At 40.6% G+C, this 20,587-nt stretch overlaps 1 protein-coding gene across 2 annotated transcripts in view; it reads left to right on the top strand.

Annotated features, from left to right (window-relative positions):
• wls (Wnt ligand secretion mediator) overlaps positions 1-19,527 on the top strand; it is a 92,264-nt gene extending 72,737 nt beyond the window's left edge. Inside the window, exons 10-13 of one of the 2 annotated variants that reach the window (XM_060830403.1) lie at positions 772-855; positions 14,023-14,179; positions 15,358-15,428; positions 17,254-17,343. In XM_060830403.1, the coding sequence (XP_060686386.1) occupies positions 772-855; positions 14,023-14,179; positions 15,358-15,419 (303 nt within the window). In that variant the 3' untranslated portion in view covers positions 15,420-15,428; positions 17,254-17,343. Of the gene's footprint in view, positions 1-771; positions 856-14,022; positions 14,180-15,357; positions 15,429-17,253 lie in introns of both variants that reach the window. The other variant, XM_060830402.1, reaches the window with a different exon arrangement.
• Positions 19,528-20,587: the final 1,060 nt, after the last annotated feature.

Here is a 20,587-nt window from a genome sequence, read left to right as displayed (position 1 = left end):
CAATTTATTTAATTTTTGTCATTGATATGGGCAGGAAGTGCTTCAGAAATGGAAGCAATGTTCTGTGTTGGAGAGAATGTTGGTTTTGCAAGCTCAAGCTCCACTCAAGATTGAAAGTGAATAAGAGAGGGGAAATGAGTTATGGTGTTTGTGGTTGAGGTGAAATTTATCACTATAGTTATCCCATTGTTCGATAAAAGGGAACTGATTTTGTCCAAGAATGAAATTTAGAAGGTTGGGATAAGTTGTGGAGGTAATAGACATTTGCACTTAATACCCACCTGGTCTAAGTCTGTGAACGTTGCTGCTGCAAGGTACCAACCAAACAAGATGGATCTCTGTGTGACTCTAGAAATAATGGAACAGAGTTAGGAAGTTTTTCTGAGGATGTTTGGATAAAAGGAACCTTGCTGACCTATTGGAGGAGAGGCACTGGAGGAAGGTGATTGGTTTGATCTGTTAAAGGCTGAGGGGAAGTCCAAAGAGTTTATTTGTGATACTTAATTAGGAATGCACAAGTGCTTGGGAGAAGTGGAAACCTGGCTAGAGGGTTCAGATAGGAAGTTGCAGGAACAATGGGCATTGGTCTTAAGAAATACATGAGGACTCTGAAGATGGAAGCGAGGGTCAGGGTTTCACTGGGTGTAGAATTTCTGACAGGTAAGGACTGATAATTTTGCAGTTTTGAAATGGATAGAAGAGTGAACCATTTCCAGTATCAAATAGCATATCACCGGTGGTTTTGCTGACTGCCTCTTTATTTTTTAACAGGGCCTAATCTTTCGTTTCAAATTCTTGATGCTTGTCACATTGACATGTGCTGCCATGACTATTGTGTTTTTCATTATAAGCCAGGTAAGCTATAACCCATAAAATTAACCTGTTGTTCAAATATTGTGTATTTCTACTTCTGGTTCAATGTTGAATAAATGAAAACAGAACGCACAGTGATACCCACATATTATAGGAGAAAGTGAGGTCTGCAGATGCTGGAGATCAGAGCTGAAAATGTGTTGCTGGAAAAGCGCAGCAGGTCAGGCGGCATCCTAGGAACAGGAGATTCGACGTTTTGGGCATAAGCCCTTCTTCAGATTCCTGAAGAAGGGCTTATGCCCGAAACGTCGAATCTCCTGTTCCTTGGATGCTGCCTGACCTGCTGCGCTTTTCCAGCAACACATTTTCGGCTATCCACATATTATAACCAGCTATGAGAAACTAGGTGGTGTGCTGTTAAAATAGACAGACTTGGCAACTCTTTACCTACCAGATCTGATTGACTGACTGACTTCAACTCTAAATCATGGTCTGAAAGGATCGCTCTTCCAAGCCAATTGTGGTTCTCTTTTAAATATACATCTTGGGCTCTGAATACCTCACCAGGGATTTTAACCTGAGGTCTGCTTGGCTTTCTCACCAGATCTAGATTGAGGGTCAGAAGAGGCCTACACAGTTTAAAACAAACTAATTTTTTTTTATTGAAAAAGGATGCTCCACTTTGCCACAAGCGCAAACCTTTTCCCATTTGCCTGATCATATCTGGAGGCTTCCCACCTTTTTCTGGGGGAAAGAACTTGCGTCGAGTTCTTACTTTTGTAAGACCATAGGTGCAGAAGGTAGGCCCTACAACCCATTGAGTCTGCTTTGCCACACAATGAAATCACTCCACTTCCCTGCCACCTTGTCCCATAATTAATTCTCTCATTGATTAAAAATCTATCGCAGTCTTGAACATACTTAATAATCCAACCTCAAGAGCCCTTTGTGGTAAAGAATTCCACAAATTCACAACCCTGTAAAAAAATAAATTCCTTCTCATCTGTGTTCCAAGTGGGTGACCCTTTTTCTGAGGTAATGCTGTCTGGTCTTAGACTCTCCCACAAGGAGAAAAAAATCTTTCCACATCTAGTTGGTTTTCAAGGTTAGTCTGCAGAGGATTACTGCTATGCAAGCTAAGTTGAATGAATTCTATTTGGAAACTGAAGGGGATTACAGTATTTTTTACTATGAGACTCTCAACTCTCCATTGGCTTTTATCTGTGCTAGAGAACTATAGTGACAGTAGAAAACCTTAAGTAATTGTATTTTTCCAATGGAGTAGAAAAGGCTGAGTAGATTTAGAGATGTACAACATGGAAACAGACCCTTCGGTCCAGCCCGTTCAGATATCCCAACCCAATCTAGTCCGACCTGCCAGCACCCGGTCCATGTCCCTCCAAACCCTTCCTATGCATATACCCATCCAAATGCCTCTTAAATGTTGCAGTTGTACCAGCCTCCACCACTTCCTCTGGCAGCTCATTCCATACACACACCACCCTCTGTTTGAAAGAGTTGCCCCTTAGGTCCCTTTTATATCTTTCCACTCTCACCCTAAACCTATGCCCTCTAGTTCTGGACTCCCCACTTCCGGGAAAAAGCTTTGTCAAATTATTTTATCCATGCTCCTCATGATTTTGTAAACCTCTATAAGGTCACCCCTCAGCCTCTGACGCTCCAGGGAAAACAGCCCCAGCCTGTTCAGCCTCTCCCTATAGCTCAAGTCGTCCAACCCTGGCAACATCCTTGTAAATCTTTTTTGACCCCTTTCAAGTTTCAAAACATCTTTTCGATAGGAAGGAGACCTGAATTACACACAATATTCCAATAGTGGCCTAACCAATGTCCTGTACAGCCTCAACATGACCCCCCAACTCCTGTACTCAATATTCCGATCAATAAAAGAAAGTATACCAAACACCTTCTTCACTATCTTATTTAATTGCGACTCCCCTTTTACGGAGCTATGAACCTGCACTCAAAGATCTCTTTGTTCAGCAACCTAGGACCTTACCATTAAGTGTATAAGTCCTGCTAAGATTTGCTTTCCCAAAAAGCAGCACCTCGCATTTATCTGAATTAAACTACATCTGCCACTTCTCAGTCCATTGGCCCATCTGGTCAAGATCCTGTTGTAATCTGAGGTAACCTTCTTCACTGTACACTACACCTCCAATTTTGGTATCATCTGCAAACTTACTAACTGTACCTCTTACGTTATTAAACAAAAACTTTTGGGTGGGTACATGAAAAGGAAGGGTTTAGAAGGATACCTGTTTAGCATGGATGAGTTGGACCAAAGGGTCTGTTTCCATGCTATACGACTCTGACTCTTACAAGCTGCAGAGCAGACATGACAGCAATCCAACAGATTTCCCGTGTGTGCAGTTCACAGACACAAAAACAGCTGAACAGTCAGGCAGAGTCGCAACATGTGTATGCATTCAGCACATGGGACTCCTCTAAAAGTGAACTCTGTCTTAAAGGCTAGATACAATAGAACACTTACCATTCTTTGTAAATTGGAGTGGTTTCATTTTGATGATTATCGGAGCAGCATAAGTAAACAAATGACACTAATGACTAGAAACTACTGCAGAAGGCAAGTAAATAATGTAAACTAAAAGCAAAGTACCATTGATGCTGGAGATCCAAAGAATCCTAATGGACTAAACATTAACTTTGTTTGTTCTACACATGCTGTCGGGCTGCTGGATTTCTCCAGGACTTTTGTTTTTATTTCAAACAAATAACATGCATCATCACATTTGACTTTTATCATGTCCCATGTTCAAGTGTTCTTAAACACAATTTAAAATAGTTGTCACTGGTGTCCTATATGACCAAACGGTAAAGAATTTCAGTCAACTTTAATTCTCTGGCTGAAAATGAAATCTGGATATTATCGACAGTAAATGGTAGCCAAATGGCCAGTCATGGATTCCTTTATTGCCATAAGGAGACCAGTTATAGAACAATAATTTTGATTCTTAGTGTGCAAACAAACTACACTAAATGAAGTTGTATGTTTACCAATTGAGTTGTCAGGGTGAATTGTGAGCCATTGAATGTTCATCTTTTCTATGCATTCATGTTTGACCCTATTGTTGATTTCTCCTTGTCTTCCTTCAGTAAGGGACAAAGTTTAAAAATCACACACCAGGTAAGCGTCCAGCAGGTTTATTTGGAAGCACTAGCTTCCGAAGCGCTGCATAATATTTCAGCGCATCAAAATGCATTGAGTACCTAGACCTAACACTGAATCTAATTAAAGACCATCAGCATTCATTCTGCAATATGTTTGCTTTCCCATAATGAGTTGAATCAGTTCTGTTACAATTATACAAAAGACAGGCACCTATTAAATATGGGCTCTGATTACAAGCAAGACCAACTGCTTCCAATCCATTTTGATGCAAATTTCCTCTTTTGCAATTAGATTAGATTCCCTACAGTATGGAAACAGGCCCTTCAGCCCAACAAGTCCACACCAACCCTCTAAAGAGTAACCCACCCGGACCCATTTCCCTCTGACTGTTTAAATAAAGTTTAAAAATGGGCAGGGCTATTACATTGTTGTTTTCAGAGAATGGATACAAAGACTGAATATGAGCCCCTAAGTATTAGTAAAAGTTTTAGAACCCCATGTAATAAGAACAGAATTCTACACACTTTATTTTAATCATAGGTCTATTTATGCCTTTGTGCGTCCAAATGTGCCGATGTGAAATCTTCATGTTCGCCCATTTGGGAGGAAGTGGTAACAGCTAATGACTATTCAAATAACCTGTTAAATAGAGTTTGATCATCTAATCATGAGTCATGTGGCCTATAATCAATCTGATCCATGACATTTAGCAACTTTGTTTCATTGTGTTTAATTTGCTTTGCTGTGGATTGCTACCTTGATGTGGTTGCGGTTTCTGCGTTTCAGTGAGTGCTTGAGCAATACCATTGGGAGCTCCTTACTCTTGCGAGGGGCGCCCATGGTGACAAGGCAAAGTGTGGTTCAAGAAGTTCTCAACAGTAAAACAGGCAAAGGAAGACTGCTGTTCAACCACAAAGCAGATTGAGGTGATCTTGATTATCATGGTTTGACACAGCATATGATCTGCCCCATGCTGTAGGGATTCTATTCTATGATTTCTCAGGTTGGTGGTCAGATTTTGGCCTACAGTGCTGAGTCCCAAGGACTCATTTTAAAAAAGACCTTGAACAGGTTTCTCCCAGGGTCCATTTGCTAAGTCCCATGGTGATGGGAACAAAACCGAGGGCATGGAGTCCCAAATCAAGAATTTACATGCCCTACAAATGCGCGAAAGTGATTGGACAACAGTGGGTCACAGATGTCTTTGCACAGCAGCATCTGTGACTGAGGAGTCCACTTAAAGTATGCTTTATTGCCTTGAAATGGGAGAGTAGTTTTTTTAAGTGCCAGAAATAGAGTGTCTTAATTTCTCCTAACTGGGGACTAGTCCCTCCGGGATCCCCATCTTTGTGGTCAAAGGAAGAATGTCCCACAATTTAGAAAACGTTGAACACCCAAATGGCCATATGGAAGGGAGAACTTCAGTTCTACCACCACCCTTAGTGAAACCTGACTTCCTGGCAGGGGCAGCTGAAAGAACAAGCTGTGGGGACACCTCCCAGAAAGAATGCAGCAATCCTAATATCCAAACAATTGGTTTTACCATTTGGAAATTGGATCTTGGTACAGTGCTAGAATTTTCCAGCTGTTTAACTGAAATGCTTATGACACCTCACTGACTGGTAGCCATAACCAAAATGACTCTATCAACAACATTTATGTCCTGACCCTTCACTCAGATGAAGATATTAAGGAAAAGGGCCAGTCTGACCTTGATGAAATCTTCAGTGCTATTCCAAAAGAAGAAAAGGTCATCCTTCCGGGAACTCTAATGGCTGGTTTGGTCATATGATGTCTGGAGTGGAGCCATGAGGAAAAGCAATGCAAAAAGTGGTTTGCTGACACCATGGCCTCATTTTAACAAACCATCACATACAGGCACATACAAAGCCATCCTAAGTCAGTGTTGTCATTGTTTGTGTCAGTGATATCTGTATCACTTGATCCTCAGGAGACTGTTGTCTGCTGGACATATCGTTTATTTCTTTGATTAATAATGAACATCCATCTAGCACCAATACATCATGAATGTCCAATAGGAAGAGCGTCTCAGAAGGATTTTCTGAGCCGCAGAAAATATGACTTCCTCTCTTGTGGACAAGAGGGAAATAGCATAGTTGTTTGCAAAACTGATCTATCTAATTTTTTTTAAAGAATGACAACTGTTGTATTCTTGAGGTCAGACAGAAGGAAAAAATGCTGTGGTTCTGTTCGCCAAGCTGGGAATTTGTGTTGCAGACGTTTCATCCCCTGTCTAGGTGACATCCTCAGTGCTTGGGAGCCACCTGTGAAGCGCTTCTGTGATCTTTCCTCCTGCATTTATAGTGGTTTGAATCTGTTGCTCCCGGTTGTCAGTTCCATCTGTCCGTTGCAGTGGTCGATATATTGGGTCCAGGTCGATGTGCTTATTGATTGAATCTGTGGATGAGTGGGTGAATGCTTTTTTCATCCTAACTCTGTAGGATCATAGAATCACACAGGACTGAAGAGGCCCTTAGGCCCATCAAATTTGTACTGCCTAAAAAGCCTACATTCCAGACTAGTCCCAATTTCTTACATTGCCTTGAATGCTCATCCAAAGACCTTTTTAAAGGTTGTAAGGTTTCCCACCTCTACTACCCTCCTAGGCAATGCATTGCTGACTCTCACCCTTTTGGATAAAAAAAATTATCCAAAAATGCCCCTTAAACCTCCTGCTTTTCACTTTAACAATTATGCTCCCTTGTAATTGACCCTTGGACTAAGGGGAACAGCTGCTTTCTATTCATCATGTCCATGCCTCTCATAATCTTACACAGCTCTATCAGATTCATTCTCAATCTTCAGTGCTCCAAAAAAGGCAATCTAAGCTTATTCAGCATCTCTTTATAGCTAACGCGATCCATCCCAGGCAACATCCTGGTGAATCTCCACTGCCCCTACTCCAATGCAGTCTCATTCTTCCTACAGAGCAGTGACCAGAACTGCACACAGTACTTCAGTGTAGCTTAGCCAAAGTTTTGTACAGCACCAATATGACCTCCCTTGCCTTTGTTATAATCTGTGCCACAACTGATAACTACAAGCATCCGACATGTTACATTAGCTACACTATTAACCTGTCCTGCCACCTGCAGGGATCTGAGGAAAAGCATCCCAAGATCCCTCTGGACTTCTGAGCTTCCTAGTGTCTTGCCATTTATTGAGTACTCCCTTGCCTTTGTCCTTCATTCAAAGTGCATCTCCTCATATTTATCAGGGTTAAATTCCATCTGCAGTTGATCTGCCCATCTGATCAATCTGTTTTATATTCTCCTATAACCTATCACCTTCCTTCTCACTGTTAGTCACCCAGTCCATCTTTGTGCAATCTGCAAACTTACCTGTTTTCCTTCACATATTTTCAGCTACTACATTTATTCATATCGCAAATGATAAGGGACCCAGCATTGATCCCTGTGCTACTGTACACAGGGCTCCAGTCACACAAATTTCTACTGCACCATCTGTTTCCTGTTACTAAGCTAATTTTAGGTCCATCTTCATAATTACCCTGGACCCATAAGCAGGTTAGGTGGCCATGGTAAATTGCCCATAGTGTCAAGGGATGTGCAGATTAGATGCATTAGCTGTTGAAAATGTAGGGTTACAGGGATAGGTTGGAGGGGTAGGTCTGAGTGGGATGCTCTTCAGAGGGACACAGTGAAGAGTCCTTGATGGGCCAAATGGCCTGCTTCTATGCTCTAGGGATTCTATGGCTTGTTATTCCCTGGTCTATACCACCTTCTTGAAAAGTAAAATCACATTAGCTGATCTCAAGTCTTCTGGCACCTCCCCTGTGTCCAGAGGCAATTTAAAAATTCAGGTTAGAGTCCCTATAATTTCCTTCCTCCATCTCCCACAATAATCTAGGGTACAACTCATTCAGACCTGCGGATTTGTTCACTTTTGAATCTGCCGAAACCTCAATACCTTTTTGCCTCAGGTTGTAAGTTTGTTCGCTGAGCTGTGTCACAATGCTGGTCTTTTTAACAAGGTTACTATGCCCTTTCCAGATAGGGGGATAATTGGCCAGGCTCCAACTAGGCTTGGTTTGAAAAGTTTATAGGGGTACTTTTTGTTTACCCCTTAACAGATAATCCTTAGGTTTTCATGTCTGAAGAAAGCCAATATAATCAAAGGTGAGTGGCCAGCTAGCTGTGTAGCATTCTCTCTCTCCCTCTCCCTCTCAAAACTTTGCAGTCGTCGGACCAGCTAATTCACTCCAGGAATATCCACTATACGCTTACCTAAAACATATACCAAAGTTACAGTCTGCGCTACCTGCTTAAAAATGTTTTGAGGGGTTGTGCTTGGTCCATATCAGCTAGAAGGTTTGTTTTCAGATGTTTCGTTACCACACAAGATAACATCATCAGTGAGCTTCTGGTGAAGCACTGATGTTATGTCCCAGTCGAAGTGGTGCCCTTCTTCATCTGTACGTAAGGACACTAGTGATAGTGAGTCCAGACAAAGAAGGACACCACTTCGCCTGGAATAACGCATCCATCCTAGGACAGGCCAAACAGAGACATGCACAGGAATTCCTAGAGGCCTGGCATTCTAACTGGAACTCCATCAACAAACACATCGATTTAGACCTCATCAACCATCCTCTGAGAACGAAATGTCTGAAAACAAACCTTCCAGCTCAGTGAGCAAACCCTTGACCTGAGGTACAAATCTTCTTAAAAATTGAAAACTTTTTGTTTCTTGTATCAATCTGCTTAAAAATTGCACAGTCCATCTTCTCGAATTCTGTGCTTGCATCTTCCTTCTTCCAAATAAAGAAAGGTGTGAAGTACCTCTTTAATACTGTACCGGTATCGTCCAGCTGTGTATACGTTTTGCTTCCTTGTCCCTAACAACAATTGTCTCCTGATGCAATGACTAAATAAAGCGGCTGAAAGAGGCACCTTTTAAAATCCAGGGCATAGTCAGACCAGGTTGTGTGATAGCACTGATACTATTTATGATCTACCTAATGATGATTCTGACCTCCATCATCATTAATTGCCCTCAATACAACCTAGGTCGAAAATTCTATAACCTCAGCCATCTCCAAAGCAATGCATGATGTATGTTTTGTGAATGACTATATGCATTGTGCACCAGATTTACCAGATCACTTCAGTTCTACATACATGAAACTCTATCTGTCCGTGAATGCTGTCCAAACCAAACTTTGATCTCTGCTCATACCCAGTCTGTGAAATACTTCACCTCCCATGTATATTAAAGGGAAGTTTCTGGAACATGTTGAGTACTACTTCTACAATGGCAGCCATGTCGCTCAAGAATACCATTAACCAGGAGATCAGCTGCACTGCCCATGTCTTCCTACAATATTTGGCTGCAGTTGTTTGATAACAAAGATCTTGGCAAGTCAGCAAAAAATGTAGTCTAGAGTTGTTTCTGTAACTACACTGCTGTCCGGTAGTAACACCTGGACTACGTTTCAATGATGTATTGAGAGGGATACAGAAACCCCACGAGCAATATCTGTCACATTTTCTGGATTCAATGAGAGGACCATGGATCAAACGCTAGTCAAGTTGCTCTCACTGTTCTGAAGAAGAGTTACTGGACTTGATGTTAACTCTATTTTCTCTCCACAGATGCTGTCAGACCTACTGGGTTTTGCCAGTAGTTTCTGTTTGTGTTTCAGATTTCCAGTATATGCAGTGCTTTGTTTTATTTGAATGATTAAATACTAGTGTTCTTCTTGAAGACGGTTCCACAAGCATTCAGGGAAAATTCCTGCAGATCATCTCCCAGACTGATCTTGCATGTTCAAATAGATAAAGCTGTATAGATGGACATAGAAATTGCTTCAAAGACACTCTGAAGTTCTTTTGAAATGCAGTGGTGGCACTGATTTGATGACAATGAAGCACTTGCTACCAAATATGGCCATCAACCTGACTCATGCTTTGAATCCCAATGCCTCTGGTAGAGTAGAGCCCTGTACTTCAAATGGAGACAAAGAGTTTAGGAGCAGAAGTATGCCATTTGGCTGATCATTTGCCTGTAGCCCTCTAGAGTAGAGGCTGCCAGTCACTGAGATCAGTGATTCAAGACTGAGATCAATAAGTTTTTGGCCACTAGTAGAATCAAGAACTGTGGGAATGGGTTAGGAGACTGGAGTTCTTGACTACTTGAGCAAACGCCGTGTCATTCTGCTCTTATTTCCTATATTTGACTGGATTAGCTATAGGTATGGAAACAGGCCCTTCGGCCCAAGAAGTCCACACCGACCCTCTGAAGAGTAACCCATTCGGACCCATTCCCCAAGCCTATATTTACCCTGACTAATGCACCTATCACTATGGGCAATTTAGCATGGCTAATTCATCTGACCTGCACATATTTGAATTGTGGGGGGACACTGGAGCACCCGGAGGAAACCCACGCAGACACGGGGAGATTGTGCAAACTCCACACAGACAGTTGCCCGAGGCAGGAATCTAACCCGGGCCCCTAGCGTTGTGAGGCAACAGTGCCATCCACTGAGCCATCGTGCCACCCACAATATAAGCACACACGCCCAACTCAAAAACCAGTCTCAACTGTGTACAAAGAGAGAACACACAAAAATAAAAACTCAACCTGCCCTTGTACGAATGTTTAAATATATATAATATATATATAGAAAAATATATGCTCAAAAAACCTAAGCTAGCTATTTAACTAAATAATAACCAACAGCAAATTAATCAATAGTAATAACTCAACCCAGCCAAACAAGACACTCACATTCACAGTTCCTCCTCCCTGGACATTGGACTCTTAAAACACAATCATGACAGCTATATAAAAGCCCTTATTAGTGTGGCACACAAATCTGTGTCCAGGTATTCCACAAAGGGCTGTCATGCCTTACAGAAGTTCTCAATTCTGTGGTGTACCATACTTGTAAGAAAATCCAAAGGGATATGCTCCATAACAATCTTCTGGCAACCCAACAGGCCCACAGGGTTTTCGGATACCCAACCTTGCAAGATATTCTTTCCAGCACAGAAAGTGAGGATGTTGAAAAGTATTTTTCTTAGGTGCACCTGCAGGGAACACACTGGGCAGGCCAAGAGGAGGAGAGATCAGGTCCTTCTCCAACCTTACACCCAAAATCCTCTCCAATGCACCTGCCACAGCACTCCAGTACGTTTGAAGCCTACCACAGGACCAGACACAATGGGTAGGAGTGCCCGTAGAAACCTTGCACTTGGAACATGCTGAAGATACCCCTGGTTTAAATTTGACAAACGGTCCAGAGCCAAGTGGACCCTGTGGAGAATCTTTCACTGTAAAGCATGGGTCCGATTGCAAATCGATATCTTTCTTGCGCTTTCCCAAATATCTTCCCATGCCTCTGAGGAGACCTCAACATCTAGCTCTGTCTCCCACATCCTGCAGAGTCGATCGAACACAACGGAGGGGTCATCCCCAAATTGATGATATAAAGTACAGACAGAATGTGTATGCTGAGCACTGAGCACCCACCTCTCAAAGTCGGATTTGTAGGGATCAGTCGAAAGTGTAGGGATTTTATTCAAAAGCCTAACTTGAAAAAAAATGAAAGAGGTCCCATTAGATATCTCATATTTCCGTGCTAACTGATCAAAGGACATCATTGTGTCTCCCTCGAATAAATCGGCCAGGCAAGACACACCCCTAGCTGCCCAATGTTTGATTCCTGAATCTATCATCCCCGGTTGAAAACTCGGCATATCCATTACAGGTGTAAGAGAAGATGTTTTGCCATTATTGCCTTCCCTCTGCTGGATTGCACTCCATGCTTTAACGGTATTTATAAATAATGGGTTATGGCAATTTTCCCTAAATGTCCTCATTTTGTCCAAAAACATCAAACTAGTAAGGGGGCACCTTGCCTGGGAGGTTTTGATATTTAACCATATTGAAAGAGTCCCTATAGGCCCAATCACTCACGTAGGATAAAAGCAAGGTGGTAGCTTTTAATGTCTGGGAGATCCACTCCCCCCAATCTATGAGGCAACTGCAGATTAGATAATTTAATGAGAGGCCATTTACGATGCCAAATAAAAGAGTTGAACCTGTTGTTCGGTCTCCTAAATGTTTATTTATTGAAAATCAGGGGGAACATCTGTGTATAGGGTATAGCTAGCGTGGGGGGGGGGGGCGGCATGCAGTGTCGTGAAGCTTAAATGGACTCAACTATTAGCAAGAGTGAAGAAAAAAGAGTTTTATTATATTAGTCTATCCTCTGTATTACAGAGGGCACAATGCAGCTAGCAAAGGCACGGAGCATAATTCAAAAGCTTGATTTATAGTGTTTCTTATCCCATTATCAAGGAAAAAGACTATGCACATTTGAATTGTTATTCGTTTTCATTCCTTTTGTTATTTGGACATACTGTCCTTCGTATTCCGTAGTCTGCTGAATTTTGACTGCTCACAGGGCTAGGTTGAATGTTTACTAAATTCTGCAGAAACAGAAACAAGCTGTCTCCTTAACTGCTGAACTCAGCAAAAGCACTCTGTGAACTTGAGCACAGTATCAAATTTAGAAAGCATTTCTCTTTTTACACGTTTCACAATAAATGGATTTTAGATTTCACAGCGATTGTTAAATTTCCATTCCGGGGGTGGGGGGGGTGCGGTGGGAGAATATTCATCTTAATAAGCGCTATCTGACCCAACTACGAGACCAGAAGTGGCTCCCATCTTTGAAGGTCTTGTTTAATTTTGTCAAATAACTGAACAGAATTGGCTTTGAACAGCCGATCCAGAACCGGAGTAATGAATATGCCCGAATGTGTCACCGACGTTACAGCACTCACACAGCTTGCTATTTGCAACAGGACAGGAATATAAAGAGGAACTGATGTTAATATTCTTTCTAGCTCCTAAATTACTTGTCATGTCAGGGACAATTTTTGAGTTTGTGGATGTGTTTAACAACAATTGGCTGCATTTTTGACTTTCTTTCCTGCCTTAGTTGCTACATAGGTGTCCTGTGGTAAATGTTGAGGAAATGCTTTGACTGTCATCACTTTTACCTGTGAATCCAATGTAGAAATTCTCATCAACCACAACACACTGAATACTGGAAATGTTTTACAAAAGTTCTACTACTCTGCATAAGTTTGAGTTTGCAAAAGGCACTGATGCCCGTTATATTTTAATCTTCTCAAAGAATGACTACTTTTTACCCTGGAGATATCTATTGTGTCTTTAAAAACAAGAGTTTTGAAGTCTGTGGAAATAATTCTACTTCTGTCAGTCTCCAGTCTGTAATGCCTCTGATCTTAACCAGCATGCCTGTAAGTATGTTACAGTTGGCCTCAAAACAAAGAAATTCATCACTTCACTTCAGATGGTTATGTGGTGATTGCTGTTGGAAAGTCTGTTTGTGAACTCCAACACAAGGCAAACGGGAAACTAACCTCCAATTCCATAGCCACAGCTTGTGCATGAACAACAGATTATATAGCAATGTAAAACCAGAAAAGGGAGACACATCGAATTAAAGCTAAGTACTCCAGATTCCACAGAAAGCACTGGAGAAACACAGCAGGTCTAACAGCATCTGTAGAGAGAGGACTGAGTTAACATTTTAAGTCTTATAAGACTGTGTTCTTCAGAACGAGCAACAGTCCTATTGGACTCAAAACAATAACTCTGTTTCTCTGTCTACATGTGATGCCAGATGTGATGAGTTACTTCAGCACTTTGCTTAAAATCTAAGGGAGGCACTTTGGCCTGAGCTGGTCCTGACGTTTCCATTTGACCTTTTCATTTTAGCTTGCCTGACATTTCCCCAGTTTGTTTTTTTTTGTTTTGGTGCAAGTTGAAGTTCAATAAAAACTTGCACCTTCAGGAAAAGAAGGAACTGTGTAATAGTAAATGCTACAAATAAATCTGAAAATATACAGTGGATCTAAAAGCATCCTGGCAGCATAAAAGTTGAAACTTATTTGATTCTGATTTATATTCCTTTCAGCACTTTTGTTTTTCTTCAGCTCTGACAAACAAGTCAAATTCTAATGTTCCTTCCTCAGGTAAATGAGGGACACTGGAAGTGGGGTGAATACATTGTCCAAGTAAACAGTGCGTTCTTCACTGGCATTTATGGCATGTGGAACCTTTACGTCTTTGCGATCATGTTTCTGTATGCTCCATCCCACAAATGTTACAGTGATGCTGATCAGTCAAATGGTGCGTATTTGTTTTTAAGTCAAGTGCTGAATGTCTGAACACTTGTTCCTCTGGAGAATATTGGCAGAAAGGCAATTGAGATCTTTAATATGTCAAGGCTCTATGCAATTGTTTGCTTCCTTACTGAATGATTTTGGCAAGTTTTGCAATCTGATGTTACACTGACCATGTGGGACATTAACACTTGGCTTTGCGAAAGTGATAAAAGTAAAAGGTGATAAAAGCTCAAAGGAAAGGTTACAGGGATGTTGCATTGGCTTCCTTGCTGCATACTTCCTTTCAGTCTAAAATCTGACTTGGATATTTAACTTTTTCTTTTCAATACAACTAGTCAAAATTGAAAACCAACAACATTATCTAGCCTTGTGGGAATAGTGACCAGTTAACATCCTTTCTCAGCAAATGTGCCTCATATATTCACTTTGTATAGCTCAGATTAGATAGGTCATAAAGATGTACAGCACAGAATCAGACCCACTGGTCCAACTCATCCATGCCAACCAGATATCCTAAACTAAGCTAGTTCCCATTTGCCAGCACTTAGCCCATATCCCTGTAACCTCTTCCTATTCATATACCCGTCCAAATGCCTTTTAAATGTTACAATTGTAGTAGCCTCCACCACTTCCCCCGGCAGCTCATTCCATACACGTTCCACCCTCTGCGTGAAAAGGTTGTCCCATAGGTCCCTTTTTAAATCTTTCCCCTCTTATCTTAAATCTAAGCCCTATAATTCTGGAGACCACCACCCCACCCCCCACCAGGGATATGACTTTGTCTACTTACCCTATCCATGCCCTTCATAATTTTATAAACCTCTATAAGGTCACCCCTCAGTCTCCAGCGCTGCAGGGAAAACAGCCCCAGCCTGTTCAGCCTCTCCTTTTAGCTCAAACCTGCCAATCCTGGCAACATTCTTTGTAAATCTTTTCTGAACCCTGTCAAGTTTCACAATATCCTTCCAATAGGAGGATGATGGTTACAAATATGTTGCTCTTTGATTTCATAAAATAGTTGTTTACTAATATTATCAGTCACCACATCCAGTGTCCAACTATCAATGTTAAAGGTATTGGTTTGTTGCGAATGCAAACCATGATAATTCCATTGGCTCAATGTTGTTCATAAACTGGAGTGTTGTTAAAAACCCAACTGGTTCACTCATTCCTTTTTTTTAGGAGTTGTAATTTGGACTTTTTCCAGTCCCACACCAAGGTGGCTGACTCCTACTCGGGCGTGAGGCAACCTGGTAAGGGATTGATTGTATCCTATTACTATAAACAACAGCACTTAAAGAAGAATGCATGATATCATCTTGTTAGGAAAAACTAAAAACCTTGGAATGTACAGTCAAGTACTGGCCCTGCCAGAAATGTCCACCTGCCAAGTATGCTCCTCACAAACTCATCAAATCATGAATTAACAAATAGGCATATAAGTGAGCAAGCATCAAAAAAATTACAGAAACTAGCAGGCCAGAATCAACTACAACGGTTCTTCATAAACTCAAATCATACTAAAATAATTTTGGAAATCCGTTCAACCATCATCTTTGAAAACTTACTACCACCACCATAATGCAAGGTTTGAAAATGTGGGAGGCCTCTTAAAAATCACACTTGCTCATTAAACATTTTCATATGCAGTAATTCCTCATTTATTGTTAGTTTATATTGCTAAAAAATGCATCTTTAAATGAATAAGATTTTCAGATTATAGTCAATATAAAAGCTGAGTTAGGTTCTTTTGTATTAAAAAAAATGAAAACATTATATCCTTTAAGTTAAAATACTTGTTAAATTCCTAAATTGGATAGATTAAATAACTGAAATGTAAAGGGTGTATGTAATGTACTGCCTCTACACTAGCTCATTGCCTCATACATTCCCCCCAAGTCATTGTCAGTGGTGCTTGCTGACCTGCTCTCTCATCACTTCCCTACTTACCACATGCCTGTCCCAAACTCTTCCTAAAATGTGAGATGCTGCATTTTGGAAAGGCAAATCAGGGCAGGACTTTTAGACTTAGCAGTATGGTCCTGAGGACTGTTACTGAACGAAGAACCTTGGAGTGCAGATTCATAGTTCCTTGAAAGGAGAGTTGCAGGTAGACAGGATAGTGAAGGAAGCATTTGGCATGCTTGTCAGTGCACTGAGCGTAGGAATTGAGAAGTCCTGTTGTGGCTGTACGAGACGTTGCTTAGGCCATTTTGGAATACTGCATTCAATTCTGTTCTCTCTGCTATATTGTGAAGCTTGAAAGGGTTCAGAAAAGATTTACAAGGATGTTGCCAGGGTTGGAGAAACAGGAAGAAGCTGAATAGGCTGGGACTTTATTCCCTGGACTGTCAGAGGCTGAGGGGTGACCTTATAGAGGTATATAAAATTATGAGGGACATGGATAGGGTAAATAGCCCTGGTCTTTTTCCCAGGATGGAGGAGTCCAGAACTAGAGGGCATAGACTTAATCTCAAAGGAGAAAGATTTAAAAGGCACCTAAGAAGAACATTTTCATGCAGAGAGTGGTACACATATGGAATGAATTGCCAGAGGAAGTGATAGAGACTGGTACAATTGCAACATTTTGAAAGGCATCTGGATGGGTATGTGAATAGGAAGATTTGGAGGGATATGGGCCAAATGCTGTAAAATGGGACTAGATTAATTTAGGATATCTGGTTGGCATGGACAAGTTGAAACCGAAGAGTCTGTTTCTGAGCTGTACATCTCTGTGATTTTTCTCTGAAAAGCTGCAGGAAGAGGAGTTATATCAGTGCTACAAGCTGAAGAGGTAGGGAATGGGAGGTATCAATTACTGAGTGATGTGATCCTGCATCAGAACCAGGTGAAATAATGTTCAAGCAAAACTGATACTAACTGCAAAAACAGTCCTTTCGAATTAAATGAATGACACAAAATTTCACTTTGATAAGCCACAAAGCTTGCCTCAGCCAGTTAGCAATGAAACTTTGTACACAGAACATACTGCCTCATGGGAGAAGTGAAATCGAAGGGGGCAAACAAAACTCTTACTGTGCTGGCCTAATAGTATTCTGCATTTTATGCATTTCCTAGGTGATCTTGGAGTAAGTGGTGGTGAGGAGCTGCAGTTGACCACCACAATTACCCATGCTGATGGACCTACTGAAATCTACAGATTGGCTGGCAAGGAAGCACAAGAATAATTATTGGAAAGGAATTGAGGAAATCCGATCCCAGCAACACAAGTCAAATGAGGTTTTCCTGTCGAATGGGAAAGCTGTATTACACTGCTCATTGTGTGGACATTCTGTGATAGGTACTTGTGTTGTATTTCTGTTGCTGAAGGGATGGGATTTCTCCTTCCAATAATGTTACCACAACTTGTGATGTCTGTGGAAGGTTCTAGAGCTGGCTTTCATAAAATGAGATTTTTAAGTCTGAAAGAATCCATATGCACATTTTATTTGTCAAAGCAAATCATCATCACTGTAGTTTATATCTCACTGACATTACTTTCTGTAAGTAAGTAGCATTGCTGCTCTCTGTAGGCAATCACCTCCAGTGCTCAAGGGATTGGTCCTAAGTGAATGTGCAAGAAGGAAAGAAAGAACTCACATTTAACAATGCCTTATCAAGTCTCCCGATGCCCCAAAGCACTTTGCATGTAGCAAATTACATGGAGGTAATGGATTTAGTTCCAATCTTACAAGGAAGGACATTAGTGTAGATGTAACTCCTGATAGCTATCAATATTATTTTCAGTACATTCGCCTCTGCATACACTACAAAAGCATTGTTAAAGCTCTGATTTTCTGCATACACAAATAGTTGCTTTTGGTGATATTAAATACATATTATTTTGAAAGAGGAAGCAAAACCTAAAGGAAGTTGAATGTGGAGCTTAATTTGTTGAGATTGTTCTTGCCAGTATATACACATGCTAGTTTATGCTATATACAAATAGCCAGAAGACTTGTGTAATTGTAAACCAGCATTGTTCATTTTGCAAATTCCATGTTGCACTTTTCATCCATAGACCACTTGGTGCTCAAATTGTACCCTGGGCTTCCATTCACAACTGTGAGATGTTATCAAAGTTGAAGTTCTGGGTGACTCCCTTTCTGTCCATAAAAGGAAGTAAAATAATGCTTTAGACAGCAGAGTAATTCAACAATTACATGATCAACCTGGAATTTTTACTTTGAGGAAAGTATCAGACCTTCATTCAAATCAAATACAGTTTATGAGGAATTGGAGGTGCAGCCCACCATGTTAAGAGTGTCACTTGAGCAAAACACTGGGTATATGACCCCACCTACATTAATGAATTTATTATACAGGATGCCTTGTTCTGTATCTCTCCTGCCCCCTCCCCCCCCCCCCCACCTGTTTTTCCTTCCTTCCTTTACGAAAGATGATGGGTCCATTACCTCTCAGCAACCCTTGGTACTTCATCTGTGTTCTGCTCTGAATAGGTTTTGGCTGACCATTACGCAACCAAACAAAGGTACAGCAACAATCTGATCATATCAAGAAATATATGGATACTGATCAGGAATGTAACAAAGATCTTTTTAAGATTTTCCCTCCTCTTAGCCCAGGCTACCATGATCAGTGGCGACATGGAAGCCAATGATATAGCTGAGATTAACAAAAGGGAAAATGCTAATATTGTATGTCCTTTTCGTTCAGTATTACCATACCATTAATTACCCAACTGTGCCTGATGCTTTTGAAGTGTTTCTCATCTTGTTCCCAAAAAGGAAAGTCTTTTGTCAAGTGAATAGATGTAAATTAGGACTTGCTATCAATGAATGTGAACAAAGATGTCAGTCAACTAATCAAACTTAGATGTTGCAAAATGTAGAGGAGCCAGTGGGATGTACAAGGTTAAAAATCACACAACACCAGGTTATAGTCCAACAGGTCTATTTGGAAGCACTAGCTTTCAAAGTGCTGCTCCTTCACCTGATGAAGTGAGCAGCACTTTGAAAACTTATGCTTCCAAATAAACTTATTGGACTGTAGCCTGGTGTTAATTGATTTTTTTAACTTTGCAAAGTGTAAGCATCAAACATCTGTATCTTGCAGTAGGGATATATTGCACAATACAATATCTCAAACATTAAAAGTTGAAAAAGTATTTACTCCAGTGACCACGTTTTTATTTAAAAGGGACATGGCATGTCCTTTCTTTGACTCAAAACACTTGAGGTGACAGTTGTAACTGCTTTACTGAACTGTAGTTATTTAATGATATAACAATGTAGTATTATTATTTTAGGTGAAAGGTGGCTAGGATTTTTTTTAACTTGGAAGTAGATTTGCTTGTATGCTAATTTTAAATAAAGTTTGTATACTATGTTATTTGTGTATATCCTCTGTGACTGATCAAATTGTTGAAAGCAACCAGGTTATTGGTTTCTACACCTCCCTGTTGCGATCTTAAACACCATCTCTTTGAAAGTACTTTAGGAGAAATAGGAGTTGTTGCCCAGGAATGGCCAGAAAATTACTTCCATTAGGATCAGGCAGCTCCTGTAACAGTTGATCAATTCACAACAGCAGTTTTGTATTGGATCATTTGGGAGGGAAAAAATAGCTATTGTTTCCTCTCTGTAAGATTAACTGTTACGTTTGTAGCAATTTGCCTTGTCTTTTGCACCTTTGTGATTCACACAAACTGAGATGAGTTATAATTTTTTTCACCTGAAGATTTGTCCAGCTCTGACATTGATATTAGCAGATTATTTGAGGTCAGTGTGAACAAAATAGTCTCCTCTGCATTATTTTGTAATGGTCATCCACATCATCCTCCTTCATTGCCCTTTATCTTATGGGGCCATCCTAATGTACCTACTATCCTGCCTAACATAATACATCTGTACCAATATTTATTTTTCCATCTGTGCACACAATTGAACTGAACTAGACCATGTGAATACTTGTTAACCTATTGGAACCAAAGCTCAATTTCAGAGGTGAAATTTTATCCAGCATAATTGTTGACTTCACTGTGCATCCTAGCCTTTTTAAAAATCTTTTTACCCCATTCCCATTTTAATCACAAATAAACTGAGATCCCTTACTAAGAAAAAGTGATATCAAATAAATTACATTGTTAAAATTAAGATAGTCAATTTAGTGATTGCAGTGTCAGTTAAATTGGTCCATACCGTGAGAAATCTGCTTGGTTTCCTTTACCATTCAATGTCGGGATTAATAGGAACATTGATGCTACACCACTCTCATAGAAGTCTGTTTACAGCCAACTTTTTCAAAGTGATATAGAACCTGTCAGAAATCCAACAGTCAATGCTGAGGGATGTGTCAAACTACTGCAATCTGGGCCATTTCTTTTTGGCAAAACAAACAGCCTGTAGTATTTGACTACCTTTTGAAAAAATATCTCACTGAATCCAAATCT

Source organism: Hemiscyllium ocellatum, chromosome 9, assembly GCF_020745735.1.
Source record: "Hemiscyllium ocellatum isolate sHemOce1 chromosome 9, sHemOce1.pat.X.cur, whole genome shotgun sequence".
NCBI classification, from domain to species: domain Eukaryota; kingdom Metazoa; phylum Chordata; class Chondrichthyes; order Orectolobiformes; family Hemiscylliidae; genus Hemiscyllium; species Hemiscyllium ocellatum.
This window is presented reverse-complemented; position numbering and strand designations above follow the sequence as displayed.